We start from the raw sequence: 13,890 nt of genomic DNA on the forward strand, positions 1-13,890 counted from the left end.
TTCACACGGGCCAAACCTAACCGCTACATTAATACGCTAAGGACCGTCGTAGCAACTCGCGGTTTGGTCAAACCGGGTTGAAACCGGTTTACGTAGAAAATCAAACCGTTCAGCCCGGTTTGCGATATTTTCGGTTTGGCACATCTCTAGTATGAGACCCGTAGCGCGCGCGCTGGAAAGCTGCCCTGCGTGTCACATAGACTCGCTAAGTCAAGGAAACTCACACACGTCATGGGTCGCAAGATCTATAATAACCTCCCGAATGCAATAATCGCTACACCTAATATAGCAACATTTAAAACCAAACTGAAAAATTGGCTTATAGAGCAGACGTTCTATGATTATAGGGAATTCTTTCTTTACAATAATAGTTCCTAGTCTTGTACTAATAATTTTTATTTATTACGATTGTATTTGAAATATTGACATGTAATTTATTTATTACCAATAAAATGATTATGATTATTATGATTATGCTTGAGTATTCCGTTGACCCCTTACGCTACGTTCAGTGCATTACCTAAAGAGTCGTTGGGTCGTTGCCGTTCGTCAACAAAAGATTAAGACGAGACGAATACAGTTTACTGTTCTATTTTACCTAAGTCAATTTTTGTAGAAGTTTATTTTAATGTATAATCGTGTTCTAGGTTACGTAGAGTTCGTAGTGCAGAGCATACGAAACAAGGAGCTGTTCCATGGCGTGGACATCCGCTACAAGCAATGCTGGAGCTACCTGCTGTGGCTGGACCCAGCTAATCAAGCAGGCGTGCAGGTATCATAGCTAGTCATATTCATAGACAACTCATTCTTACTTATAACGAACTAGTATAAAGTTGTTTAGGTCATTTACGTTGTTAGGTTTTTGGTGCCGCCTACGCCGGCGCCCAAAAATAATGGAGGGAAAAAGTACTACCTATATAAGGCCCTGGGTAATTGTGAATATTGTGATAATTATTGTGAAGTTTTTACTATGGAACCCATAAGAGGGTGACATAAGTAATTTGTTTAAATGATTACTTTTTTCTTTGACAGGGTAAATTACCAGAGGGACTCGTCGAAGTTGGCTCGTCACAGTTACCTCCAGCGGAAGAGAATGGAGAAGATGAGGTAAATATCTTAAAGCAGTGTATTTTAAATATTTTCATGGCAATATCGTATCGACCCATTTACTCTTTTTAACCCCCGACGCAAAAACGACGGAGTGTTATAAGTTTGACGTGTCTGTCTGTGTGTGTGTCTGTCTGGGGCATCGTAGCTCCCGAACGGATGAACCGATTTAGATTTTTTTTTGTCTGAAAGCTGAGTTAGTCAGGAGTGTTCTTAGCCATGTTTCATGGAAATCGGTCTACTATGTCGCAGTCGGAGGTTTTTCAAAATTTTTATTTTGTGGTTAGGTTATTTCAGACGTGTTTAGATTTTAGATATGTGTGTACACTTTAGCTGCGAGATATATTCGATGGCGACACCTCAAGCTGTTTATACAATGTTATTATGTGTACCAGGAGGGCATGATCGTGATGAACTGGAACCTGGCGTTGTTCCTGCCTCGCGGAGTCCGCGAGCCGTTCGCGGCGGCCGTCAGCGGCTTCGTGGGCGCCGCCGCCGCGCAGCCCGACAACCTGCCCAACCTGCTCGCTGGCGAGATCGCACAGAAACTGTTCCAGTGAGTACTACACGTGGACTATGTCTTATATTATACACTAGGAGCGTATGATCGCGGTGAATGGCAGTGTTCCATTTCATTGCGATTACAATGGCATGAAATAATATTCCGTTCCAGTAAGTGCTGAAGCAGTAATCCATACTAATATTATAAATGGGAAAGTGAGTGTTTGTTTGTTTGTCCGTCTTTCACGGCAAAACGGAGCGACGAATTGACGTGATTTTTTAAGTGGAGATAGTTGAAGGGATCAAGAGTGGCATAGGCTACATTCTGTCTCTTTCTAACCCTTCACCTCCCTAAAATAGGGGTGGAAGTTTGTATGAAGCATTCCACAATTTTCGAATTTAACGCGAGCGAAGCCGCGGGCAAAAACTAGTATATAATAACTATTAGTGGTCGGATTTTTACACTTCTAAGCTTGCCATTTTAAACTACGGGTTTTTGACCGGCAGAGTCCTGCCACTGAGTAGGATTCAAAATGTTGTGGTAGTAAATCTCAATAACGTGATGTTTTGATTGCCAGGATGACGAAAAGATCCACACGCGCATGCCGGTATTGAAACCGAGCGACGTTGAGGTGCGACCGGGCCGGCGCGGCGCGCAGCACGCGCCCGCGCTGCAGTTCGTCAACGCGCTCTGCAAGGTCATCTCACTAGACCCCAAGCTGGACGAGCAGGTGAAATATCGCACCCTTTGTTCAACTATCTCTTAGAGATTCACAACCGCATTGTACTGAATCCTGGTGACGGGGAAGCGTGACCGGGGCGGCGCAGTTTACCAACGCGTTCCGCAAGGTCATCTCGCTGGATCCCAATCTGGACGAACATGTACCCTTAGTTCAACTGTCTTCTCAGGATGTCAGAAATCCACACCAGTATCGTATGGATTAAAGCCTGGTTACATGGAGGCTTAGCCGGAACGGTGCCGCGCGCACACGCTTTAGTTCGTCATTATTTGTGAAATGTCTATATGTGAACTTTTGGAAATAAACTATTTGTATTGTATAGATAACGCTGGTCCGTCGCAATCTGCTCCGACTAATCGGGGTCGGAGAATTCAGCGCCGCAGCCGAGTGGCGCGACCCCTGTGCTACATGTGTGCTGACAGAGCTCATCTGCAAGGTGTGCAACCACTGCCGCGACCTCGACCTGTGCCGCGAAACTGACATCGCCACCGTGGACGACGTGTGAGTATACCGCCAGTGTCGACCCCTGCCTCTTGCGGGCTGATCGAGCTCAGCTGCAAGGTGTACGACCACGTGCCACGACCTCGACCTGAGCTGCGAGACTGACATCGCCACCGTGGACGACGTGTGAGTTATAGTCTGCCAAGTGTCAGACCCAAATGCGGCAAATCCTGCGGTGCTGATTGTCCGAGATCGTCTGCAAGGTGTGTAGGAAATTTGTGCATAGGATTCTGAACCTAAGAACCTGTTTGTGTCAGATGTTAACCACAAGTCAAATTTAGTTAGTTTTATCACTTAACCAAGTGGATAAAGCATCCGTCACGTTCTGGCAAGTCTGTCTGTGTGAGAGTGACAGATGTCTTATAATAAGTGATAAAATTTTATTGTAAGCATGATAACCAGCGGAAAACTGTTTGGCAGTCGTATTATCTTCTTGAAGATTTACCCTGAAATGAATCATTGCCTTTATATTGACAGCCCTGTCTGCCTGTGTCCGACGTGCGGCGCCGCCTACGACAACCAGGAGCTGGAGTGGCGCCTCATCGAGGCCATGGATCGGCGCGCGCTCGTCTACACATTACAGGACCTGATCTGCAGCCGCTGCCACCAGGTACTGAGTACTTAACAGGTGGCCCCTACTTATACCCTTGTGACAAGTTATACAATATGCTCATGAAGGGGCATTTTCGCGAGAAGAATCACCAAAATATTTCTTTAAGGTAGGTAAATTTAGATAACAATTCAGAATAACAAGCCCTTTCGATCTAGGACAAAAAACAAGAGACAAACAAAATTAAAATTTTGAAAAACCCCCGACCGCGACATAGTGGACCGATTTTCATGAAACATGACTAAGAACACTCCCGACTAACTCAAAACAAAAAAAACTAAATCGAAATCGGTTCACAGCTACGGTGCCAAGACAGACACACACACAGACAAACAGACAGACACGTCAAACTTATAACACCCCGTCGTTTTTGCGTCGGGGGTTAGAAATGGTCCCAAAATTTTCTATTATTTTGCATATTTTCCACTTTGTAACCACTGTACAAAGTGTTTGAAAAATGGTTACGAAGTGGAAAAATTAAATTTGGGACGCTTTTTTCCGCCTAGTAGGATGGAAAGGGCTCGTGATTCTGAGTAGGAAAAACATTAAATTTACCCATTTTAGGAAAAAAAGTTTTTGAATCTTTTTTCGCGAAAATGCCCGAAGGCATTCGCTCGCGTAACTTTACTGAATCTGATCTGCATTCTGCCACCAGATGTGACGTGGAATCTACCGATAAATCCAATTTCGACTATTCTTGTTATAAGGTACTTAAAGATAAGCAATGCCTACATCAATTTTGAGACAGAAATTAGAATAAGCATGTTTTAAAAAAGCGTATTTTTAGAGATTCATATTAATATTAGTTTCCCCCTACAAATCATTATTCTTATAAGTTTATTAACGTACTGACATTGGCCTACTGCAGTAACTCGTATGTCAGCATGATAATTTATCAGTTGTATTTTACGTACTTCCTTACCGGTAGTCAATATCATTATCGTTCATACGCAGCTGCGCTTAAGCTGATGATAAAAATAGGCCATTGACATCAATAAAATTATTTTCAATTGAAGTTGATTAACCACGATTGACTGTAAGACTACATGTTGAAAATACACTTTTCTAAACATGCAGTTTAATAACTGGTATTGATTTCAATGATTTGAATCTTATTTTCATAAGCTTGACTTATACATATGTAGTACTAGATCTTCAAATATATTTCAAAATTTTCTGTAACTTTGGCAGATTGTTGTTTTTATGTTATAAGCCTTATTGTAACTTTAGCTGTAAGTTTTCCTAACAAATAAAATAAATAAATTCCAAAGTAGGCAGATGTCTTATCACAAGGATTATATATATCATTATGTTACCAATTACTATAGCTACTTACAATTGTTTGTTCAGGTGAAACGCGAGAACTTGTCAACAGTGTGTGACTGCGCCGGGGACTTTGGTCCACTAGTGCCCGTGAAGGAGGTGCACTCACAGCTGGAAACCTTCAAGTCCATAGCAGAGTACTACAAGATGCCACTGCTGTTAGAACTAATAGATTTCCACCTTAATAACATGTGATATTTAAACAATATAAGTATTAGTAATAATTTAAGGTTAAATAAAATTGTTTATGTTTTTTAAACTGAGTTTTAATGTTGTACCATTATTCATTAATAAATTGAACAAATTCGTGATCTCCGAAGAGATTGCGAGTACTTCATTTAGCTCAATTGAATTGTTGTTTAATTATTTACAATATTGTATTCTCAGTTGCTGAATGTCGGGAATGTTAAATGGAACAAAATGATTCAATAGATGTTCATTAATTTGAAGCAACATTTCTATTCTTATGTTATGATGTTTCAGTGAAAAAGACAACTTTTATCAAGTACAATCATTATTTTAGCACATCGTTATATATTAACAAGATTTAGTAATACAATTATTTAAAAATTAAAGTGTACTCCTCTCATCATTTGGCGTTTGTCCCAATCCCTTAGCTACCTCACTGATGCACACCCACTGGCCATCGCTGCCTTCCCTCCAGAGGCTAACCTTGTTATCGCCTCCCGAGATAGCCAGGATGTTGCCTGTGAGAGACCAGCTCACGCTCCACACAACATCATCAAATGTATTCAGAATGGTGGGGGTCCAGGAGACATTGTCATCGCTGGTCCAGATGACGACCCTCTTGTCCTGTGAGCAGCTGGCAATCATGGACTTTTGTAGACCTAGTGAAGGTGCCCAGGCAACGTCTCTCACCCAATCCATGTGCATTTCCAAGCGGTTCTCTTCAACCCATTGGTCTCCTTGCTCTCTCCAAATCTATGAATTGATATGAATAAGTATTAATAAGCTTGTAATAAAGAATTCTCTATACTAAATGCTCAAAATGATTGTGCAAACAATGATGTCATAATAATTACAATTGCAAAGACAGTAACTTTCAAATGATTAACTTTATTAGGTGTGATTGTTTGCTTTTCTTAATATTATTTACTCCAAAAGCTCTAAATCAAGAGTATTACGAGATAATGTAAACATACATATTAAAAGTTTAAAGATAAAGAACTAACCTTGATTAAATTATCACATCCACCAGAAACAATTCTCTTGGGTGCATCCTTATTATTTAAAGGGTCCAAGTTGAGTTCCGCAGAGATAGCAGGGCACCAACTTATGGAATTTACGCCAATGGCATGTGCGCCGGATATCTTCTTCACATCCCAGTTTCCGTCCTGGTTGTACGTCAGGACAGAGATGGAGCCATCGGAGCTACAGCACGCCAGCACTAGACCATATTCCGCAGGCGCCCACGCCACAGAGTTAACCGAACTCTCGTGACCTGCATACTCGTACAACTTCGTCCACTCTCCGGTCTCTTTCCATATGATCACTTTTCTATCATAGGAACAAGACGCTAACAGATTCCCGAACTTTGGGTGAGCCCAGGCCACTTGCCACACGGGACCGAAGTGTCCTTTCAAGTCAGCTGCAAGTGTTTGGGCGCCGCTTTTGATGTCATAAATCTTCACCGAGTTATCTGACGAACACGTGGCTAGTCTCAACCCATAGTAGTCCAGTTCGGCGTCGTGTATCATATCTTCATGGCCGGTATCAATAGTATTTAACACAGTAATCATTTTTATTGTTTTTTTCTAAAATGAACACAAATTTGAGGTACAAACAGCAGTTCCGCGAGCAAGCTGTCAAAAAGTTGACGTGGAATGTAATGTTGCTATGTAAAAACGAATTAATTCAGAAAACCAAAAAACCGGTAAAGTAGCGTTTAATTATTTTAGTCTGACATAGGACATAGTATCTCTCTAAAGGAGTCGTAATCGTTATGACACTTTCATGGATAAAGCTAGGAACATACTACGCGGACGTCCGTCGTAAAACGACCGCGACCGCGACCTATCAGTGTGCACGGAACAAAACATCCAGAGAGCCAGATTTCGATCGGACGTCCGTGCGCTCAAGGCCACGTCCGCGTCCGTCGACCGATAGTTTGCACGGTTATGTGTATTTCCATTGTCCAGATTCCCGTCCGCGGTCGATTCACGACGGACGTCCGCGTAGTGTGTTCCTAGCTTAATAGCGCTATTTTGTTTTTTAAACTCTATACTATACCCGTTTACAAGTATAGTAAAAAGTTTCCGAGGGTATAAACCGGTAAACGTGGCATTCATTTTTTCACAACTTGCAAGACTGGCCCAAACGTCAGTTGATTGTCAAGTTCAAGTTAGAAAATCAGATCTTGTCTTGTCTTGGATTTTTCTTAAAATACAAATGAGCTAATTCTTGTCTAAACTATGAAAGTTTGTTCTACTATTGAATAACAAAATGTCTGCGGCCGACAGCGGGTATTTACAAAGTTTAAACAATTTGTTACAACAGGATTACCGCGGGGTGAATGTATGTAAATAGGTCACAAAGATTATCAAAATAAACGACTTGTTTTTTTAACAACTAATCGAATGCCTGTACTATCTACAGATAGCGGTTTACGCATTAGCTACCGCAGGCCTCGCTGTCTCGCTGCATAAGATCCGACCGGTAAATATAGTTCATCTACCATAATTGTATATTTATAACGACGTTACATAACTGGATTATGTTTTTTAATCAGGTTAGCAAGTTTTCTAAAGCAAGTCAAGTCCCGAACCACTTCATCAAGCAGCATGAACCGCTCCGAGGGCGGTATGCCGGCATACAACACTCCCCCATGAGGGTACTGGTGGATCACCGCGCGCCAATCTACTTACCACTATGGCATTCCAGTAAACCGCCGCTGCCAGTGAAGGTTACGTATCAAACACCATAAATTTGAATGAGCTTGACATTGACACGCTTGAGAAACTGCCAAGATTACTAAAAAATGTATTATTTTCATATTGTTGCAGTTGTGGGGTGTTGACATAGTAAGTGGGAATGCTGTCAACTGGCTGGAGTGTGTGGCGCGAGATCAGAAGGTCACTCTGAAGCCCATAGCCAGGGACAAGGACAGCCTGGTTTCCACTGTTCAGTTGCATTTACAAAAATCCAAGGTAATCTTTTGTTTTCATTTAGGTAAGTCAATACTTATTGTTTTGATCTATGCAAACAAGTTTATCCATAGGAATTTTAATGGGAGATTTTTATACCAATACTACTACTGTGTACTACCAGGTTACCTCCTCATTCATAACCAAAACTGTTTATAAATATCCTAGGGTTACTAAGTAGTAATGCAAGCGGACCCCAGGCTCCCATGAGCCATGGCAAATACTGGGATATTGCAAGGAGGATATATGATACTAAGTAGTAATGCAAATAGAAGGCTTCTTTCTCATAAATAAATAATCTAGAGGACATTCTTACACAGATTGAATTAGCCCCACAGTAAGCTCAAGGCTTGTATTGTGGGTACTCAGACAACAATATACAAACCGGTCGTCATACACAATCATTCACACACACACACATCACAATCTTTCTTCTATGCTGCAAAATAATAATTTTATTGAATAACCACATATTCATAATTATCCATTGAACTACAGAACTAAAAATATGTAATGGAAGTATTCATTCAAAATTTTGATTCCATAATTATTGTCCTTACCTTCTGTACCTTCATATCTAAATATTTTCCTTGTTTACAGACAAAAGAAGTGGAAACTCTAGACATTGGCCAAAAGCTGGTTGAACTTGGTTTTGCTAAAGCCTCTGTACCACAAAGCATTGGGAAGGATTCCATTGAGTCAAAACTAGCACCTGCCATACTGTCAGCAGAAAAACATGCCAAAAAGTACCGCAATGGTGTTTGGTCAGAGAAACTGCCTCCTATCCCAGTATATACTGTATATTGGAGAAATGGATTGCAGTTGATTGGTGATTTAGTTATCCTAACAGCTAAAAACTCCATTAAGTTTGTAGGTTTTATCACTAGTGCAACCTTTAATGGAGTCAAGAACCTGGTACTGAGACCTCTGAGACCGTCACCTAAGCAGATACAGGCATCATGAAGCATTTACCACTTTGTTACTTAAATTTTAAGAACATTGAACTAATTGGGATTTGATTGGTCACTGCTAACAAGTTCTTCCAATTGTTTTACAAAAACAAATAAATATGTTATGTCTTTTGTATATATTGTTGGCAATAAAGATTTTAATGTAAAAATATTGTTTTATTTTTATGGGAGAAAAATAACAATTAACAATGTGTAAAAAAGCACTGTTTATTCAAATTAAATAGTATATATTACATTAAAATATATATCTTAATTAAAATAGCAAATGGAAAAGTACGACTAAATAAAACTATTGAAATAATATCTTTAAAACACTTTTTTTCTTTCAATATAAACATCACCCTTAAATTTTGCCCTATAAAAATAAACTTGTCACATCAGTAGTAAACAAAATTTACAGCTAATTTCAGACAAAAATACTGTTTTTTTTTTCAACTAAGTAAAGTAATAAATCCTGGATATAAAAATACAAAAAGCAAGTCTGATCCCGTGTGAAGTTATCGCACCAGTTTAATAAAGTGAAGGTCGAAAAATATAGTCGAGGTGGGTATCGTACACGGTCACAGTGTTGTAAATTCGGTTTTTCAGCAGCAAACATTCAGTCTACATTATTATTGCAGAACGCTCGGCGAGTTAAACACGGAGCACGCTAACAAACCCCGAAGGTCGTCGAGCGTTCGTGAATTGAGTTAATTTGGGAATGTGTTAGCATGCAAAGTTAAATGAGGGTTCAGTGAATGGACCGAGGATGTTTGCTATCGCCTTGGCGGTGAGAACTGAAAAACGCGGGAGTGGTGGGGCGGCGGCGGCGGCGGCGGCGCGGGTTGTCAGAGGATGGAGCAGCGCGACAGCCAGGACACGGGCTTGCGCTGCTGGTCGCTGGCCTTGATCTGGCGCTGGTCGCCGCGCGCCGGCGGGTTGCTCGCCTCCTGACAATAAACAACACTTCAGCTGGCTGACTAATACGAGGGGACTTTCTGGCTAAAGAGCAATGTCAACCCAGCCTTATCACCTTGTTATCGGGGTTAAAATACAATGCATTAATAATCATATATTTCCTGTTACTCATTTTTAGGACCAAAAAAACTTAGGAATTTAGAGCGTGCATTTGTGTTTCGTCTTTGTAAAAAGTACCTATATGTATAACTAGTAATTTCAAACTCAAATTTTGTTACTCAATGCAGGTTTCTCTTGAACAAAAGCGTTGTTATCGAATGCCTTTTGTATTAGTTATACCTACGTCCTTCTAAGCAATAAGGATTATAGAAACGAAAACGAGGAAGGATATGCAGGCCATAAGCATTAAGCATCCTCAATAGTATGAAAATACAACTCGCACTAAGTACCTACGAACATTTGCTGCGTTTTATTTACAAAGTATAATAGTCCATGGACGTATACGTCTAATTATGGAATAGGTACAAACTACGTACTACAAGTACCTACACGTGATTACGCAACGTAAACCCATAAGATCTTGTGATTGTATCGAACTGCAAACCGTGCAGCGTCACAATATGATTCATGATCGATAAGATAACGTCACGTACATAAAACAACCAAAAAACTATAAAAATCATTCATGAATAGCAATGAAAATGTAAGGCATGAACTAATTGAAGCATACACTTCTTGCACCTGAGTGATAAAGCATTTTCATCACACTCTCACTGTAAATGTGCAATTGCATACAGGCGGCGCGGGAGTTATAGAAAAACAGTTCTCCTGAGGGAGTTATGAAATATTATACAGATAAAGTGCCAGAAATATGTATACAGAACTTTATAGTCTGTACATTAAGGGTGCGCGCCCACGGGCGACACAGTTGCTCGACGACTTTAGTATTTGTATGAAAAGTTGCGTCGCTTCATGTGCGCACTTTCGTACTAGCCTATGGTCGCGACAAAAAAGTTGCTTCGAAAAGTAGCCCGTGTGCGCACCCTCTAAGGTGTGTATACGTATTTTTGGCACTTTGTATTCACAATTTCACAGCTGTGTTGTTGACTGTCCCATGATTATCTATATTTTTATCGTTTTTCTTTTTGTTGTAAATGTGACGAAGAACATCGTTTGCAACTCGGAAATACGACTTTCGAGAGCACATCTGCTTCTTCTTCAGTCGTTCCGTCAATGCTGAGGATCGTGACATCACGATTAAGTCAAAAGTAATAGTATGTTTTGTACTGTGTAATGTAACTGTGCTACTATTATTCTCTGGCTGTCTGGAGTGCCGACAGAATGACAAACAGAATCCACCCTTATTTCATTGCAAAAGATTTACTATATGTAAGATAACTTTCATTAATGGGATACGCGTGTAATGAACAAGCTTTTCAGATATCTCAAATCAACACCTATTTTCAAACATCAAAAATATTTATCTTGAATGGTTTTACTTTGAAACAGTTGATTTGATGCATGCAAAAACTGAACAGTTAGAAATCTAGCAACCTTAGCACAACTAATTTCCTGAGATGCCTAACTCAGTCTCACTATTTAACTACCTAATGAATTAGTATTGGTAGCATAAATAAAAAACCAATTGTGCTAGTAGTACTAACACAGTTTGACCAATGCTGTAGGCCTAGCACAGATTTGTGACAGAGTCTTGCTAACAAGAAACCTACCCATTATTTTCTAATTGGGGATGGGTAGTCTAGCTCGCGATTAATATACTAATCAAGCTGCTCCTATGCTAGGCCTTTTGTTTGTAGGGCATCAAACAAGCTGAGCAAGCAACTTTTAGCCCTTAATGAGATAAGCATGTATTCAAAAATTAAGGAAAATTGGACAAAATGATTTTTATTTTATAGAGTCCAAGTGCTGGTGGGAAATATATTCCCCTTGTCTTATTAAGGGTTAAAGCAACCAATGCTCTTTCATTGGTCATACTGGTAGCTGCATAAAAAGCAACACAGATAGACTAAAAATAAAATCAACACAACACCAACACATTTCTAAGACCTTTACCTTCTGTTTTCAAAGACAGCCATGAAACAAAAAAGTTAATATTAGCTAAGTTACTTTTCTGTACCTTTTTACCTAGAAAGTATTGCCACAAGGAAGTACAAATGAAAGTAAGTACTACTAGTATCTTAGTTAAGCTGTGACATACCCTGGTTTAATTTTCTATAATTTGAAGAAAACAAGGAACTTGGAAGTTAATATTTTACAGTTAAAAAATAATGTTCCAATTATTAAATACACATACAATACACACATATGTTTACCTGCATCAACTACAATAATACATTATAGTTTTGCAGATGAAAAACAGGCCTATGGTTTTTTTAATAACTTGAGAATGTTTATCATGTTCAAACATAATGGACAGCAGAACCCATAACAACCCATTAATTAAACAAATATAAATGTTAAGTAGAGATTGTTACTTCAACCTGCCACCAGTGTACAAAACATTATCCCAATAAGAAAATACAAGTGAATGTTTAAAGTAGTACAAAAGTTACATACCTGTTTTTTTTCCATCTTTGCTTTTATGTCCCTTGCTAAGGTATAAAATGCTGATTCCACATTTAAAGAATCTTTCGCTGATGTCTCTACAAATTTAATCTGATATTCTACAGCTAACTGTTCGCCTCGCTCCTTTGAAACCTGTGTTATGAATAAAAGGAACTATTATAGGAAATGTTTTGAAACAAGTATAAAAATAGTTGACATGCAATAACAATAATTCAGAAACATACAAAAGGAAGTAGTGGTATGATTCATTAATTATTGTAGATATATGCAGTTTCCTGTTTTAATATTAGAAGTTATGAGGAAGTCACATTAATAAAAAGTGTATAATTGTATTACATATAAAAGAACTGGGAAAAAAAGTTATGTGATAGCATCTACATTCTGTATCTAAGGGGAGAAAAAATTTATATATGCATAATAATTTTTTTTTTAATTCTATATGAAAGCACAGTAAAGTTGTGATAATATAAATTACTTTCTATAATATTGAATTAATGTCCCAATGACCCAAAAAGAGGCCAGATCAAGAAATATGTCAAAGGGAAACAAACAATTAATTTTAATTATCATAGAACACCATTGAACCAGAGGCAGGAAACATTATGTGGGTTGTAATTAAAGTGTTACCTGTCTCTTTGCATCCAGATCACACTTGTTGCCCAGGATCATCTTTTCCACATCCGCACTGGCATTCTCTTCTATGTTTCTTATCCAATTCTTAATATTTTCAAAGCTCTTCTCATTTGTAACATCATAAACAAGCATTATACCCATTGAACCACGGTAATAGGCAGTAGTAATTGTACGGAATCTCTCTTGGCCTGCCGTGTCCCTATAAAAATAAAAAATATATAAATAGGTAGGTATATTAAATACATGTCATATAGTTATAATCTGAAAAACATTAAAATTTACAATACCAACCATATTTGTAACTTTACTTTCTTTCCATCAAGGTCTATTGTCCGAATTTTAAAGTCGATACCTGAAAGTAACAAGCAGTTGATAAATTAGAACCTTCTAATAATTAAAATTAGTGTGTATGATGTCATGAATAGTTCCTTCATTAATTCGATAAGGGTTCTGTTAAACATGGAGCCGCACCCTTTTGCAGCACTCTTCTGTTCCGATGAGTACAAAAAATCACAAAGACCAGGAAACCAAAAAGGCCTCTCCAATGACAAATTATGTGAAAAAAAAAGGTAGAAGTTATCTGACAATAACCTTTGGTGTCTACACTGAGCACTTACCAATCGTCGATATGAATGAGATATTGAAAGCATCTTCTGAAAATCTGAATAATATAGATGTTTTACCCACTCCCGAGTCACCAATCAATAGTAATTTAAATAAATAATCGTAAGTTTTTGCCATTTTTACAACAAAGTTAGTATAGAACACACATATCCATTCATTAGCATTTTTGAGTAATAGCTAGTGATGTGTCAGTTTGCTACAGATAAGATAACATTGTTTTCCACTTCCACATT

The 13,890-nt window shown here is 38.8% G+C and overlaps 4 protein-coding genes across 5 annotated transcripts in view; 2 read left to right on the top strand and 2 right to left on the bottom strand.

The window, feature by feature from the left end:
* Window positions 1–5,041, top strand: part of LOC125232730 (DNA polymerase epsilon catalytic subunit 1) — a 48,301-nt gene extending 43,260 nt beyond the window's left edge. Inside the window, 8 exon segments of the mRNA XM_048138488.1 lie at window positions 648–772; window positions 1,033–1,107; window positions 1,503–1,663; window positions 1,705–1,708; window positions 2,187–2,339; window positions 2,671–2,849; window positions 3,327–3,459; window positions 4,810–5,041. Of these exon segments, the coding sequence (XP_047994445.1) occupies window positions 648–772; window positions 1,033–1,107; window positions 1,503–1,663; window positions 1,705–1,708; window positions 2,187–2,339; window positions 2,671–2,849; window positions 3,327–3,459; window positions 4,810–4,977 (998 nt within the window). The 3' untranslated portion in view covers window positions 4,978–5,041.
* A 14-nt stretch (window positions 5,042–5,055) lies between these two features.
* LOC125232431 (protein SEC13 homolog) lies at window positions 5,056–6,625 on the bottom strand. The gene is made up of 2 exons (XM_048138088.1): window positions 5,976–6,625; window positions 5,056–5,724 (listed from the first exon to the last, which is right to left on the bottom strand). The coding sequence occupies exons 1-2, from the start codon at window positions 6,540–6,542 to the stop codon at window positions 5,353–5,355; spliced, it is 939 nt and encodes a 312-aa protein (XP_047994045.1). The 5' UTR covers window positions 6,543–6,625; the 3' UTR covers window positions 5,056–5,352.
* Window positions 6,626–7,126: 501 nt separating this feature from the next.
* On the top strand, window positions 7,127–9,066 carry LOC125232869. Its single transcript, XM_048138681.1, has 5 exons — window positions 7,127–7,317; window positions 7,399–7,458; window positions 7,532–7,705; window positions 7,806–7,949; window positions 8,547–9,066. The coding sequence occupies exons 1-5, from the start codon at window positions 7,246–7,248 to the stop codon at window positions 8,907–8,909; spliced, it is 813 nt and encodes a 270-aa protein (XP_047994638.1). The 5' UTR covers window positions 7,127–7,245; the 3' UTR covers window positions 8,910–9,066.
* A 42-nt stretch (window positions 9,067–9,108) lies between these two features.
* LOC125232871 (ras-related protein Rab-8A) lies at window positions 9,109–13,837 on the bottom strand. Of its 2 annotated transcripts, XM_048138684.1 has the most exons (6): window positions 13,651–13,837; window positions 13,325–13,385; window positions 13,028–13,232; window positions 12,392–12,532; window positions 11,888–11,890; window positions 9,109–9,846 (listed from the first exon to the last, which is right to left on the bottom strand). In XM_048138684.1, exons 1-6 carry the CDS (start codon window positions 13,772–13,774, stop codon window positions 9,745–9,747), a joined length of 636 nt encoding a protein of 211 aa, XP_047994641.1. In that variant the 5' UTR covers window positions 13,775–13,837; the 3' UTR covers window positions 9,109–9,744. The 2 variants fall into 2 exon arrangements, with proteins under 2 accessions (XP_047994641.1, XP_047994642.1); XM_048138685.1 differs by lacking the exon at window positions 11,888–11,890 and having other exon boundaries at window positions 13,651–13,834.
* Window positions 13,838–13,890: the final 53 nt, after the last annotated feature.

Source organism: Leguminivora glycinivorella, chromosome 13 (genome assembly GCF_023078275.1).
Source record: "Leguminivora glycinivorella isolate SPB_JAAS2020 chromosome 13, LegGlyc_1.1, whole genome shotgun sequence".
NCBI classification, from domain to species: Eukaryota; Metazoa; Arthropoda; class Insecta; order Lepidoptera; family Tortricidae; genus Leguminivora; species Leguminivora glycinivorella.

Coding starts and splice junctions, on each gene's coding strand:
- LOC125232431 (XM_048138088.1), bottom strand. CDS start 6,542: ATGATTACTGTGTTAAATACTATTGATACCGGCCATGAAGATATGATA. Junction 5,725..5,975: donor GATGTGATAATTTAATCAAG/GTTAGTTCTTTA, acceptor ATCAATTCATAG/ATTTGGAGAGAGCAAGGAGA.
- LOC125232869 (XM_048138681.1), top strand. CDS start 7,246: ATGTCTGCGGCCGACAGCGGGTATTTACAAAGTTTAAACAATTTGTTA. Junction 7,459..7,531: donor CGCTGCATAAGATCCGACCG/GTAAATATAGTT, acceptor TTTTTTAATCAG/GTTAGCAAGTTTTCTAAAGC. Junction 7,950..8,546: donor TGCATTTACAAAAATCCAAG/GTAATCTTTTGT, acceptor CCTTGTTTACAG/ACAAAAGAAGTGGAAACTCT.
- LOC125232871 (XM_048138684.1), bottom strand. CDS start 13,774: ATGGCAAAAACTTACGATTATTTATTTAAATTACTATTGATTGGTGAC. Junction 13,386..13,650: donor CTCATTCATATCGACGATTG/GTAAGTGCTCAG, acceptor TGTTACTTTCAG/GTATCGACTTTAAAATTCGG. Junction 12,533..13,027: donor ATCTGGATGCAAAGAGACAG/GTAACACTTTAA, acceptor TTCATAACACAG/GTTTCAAAGGAGCGAGGCGA.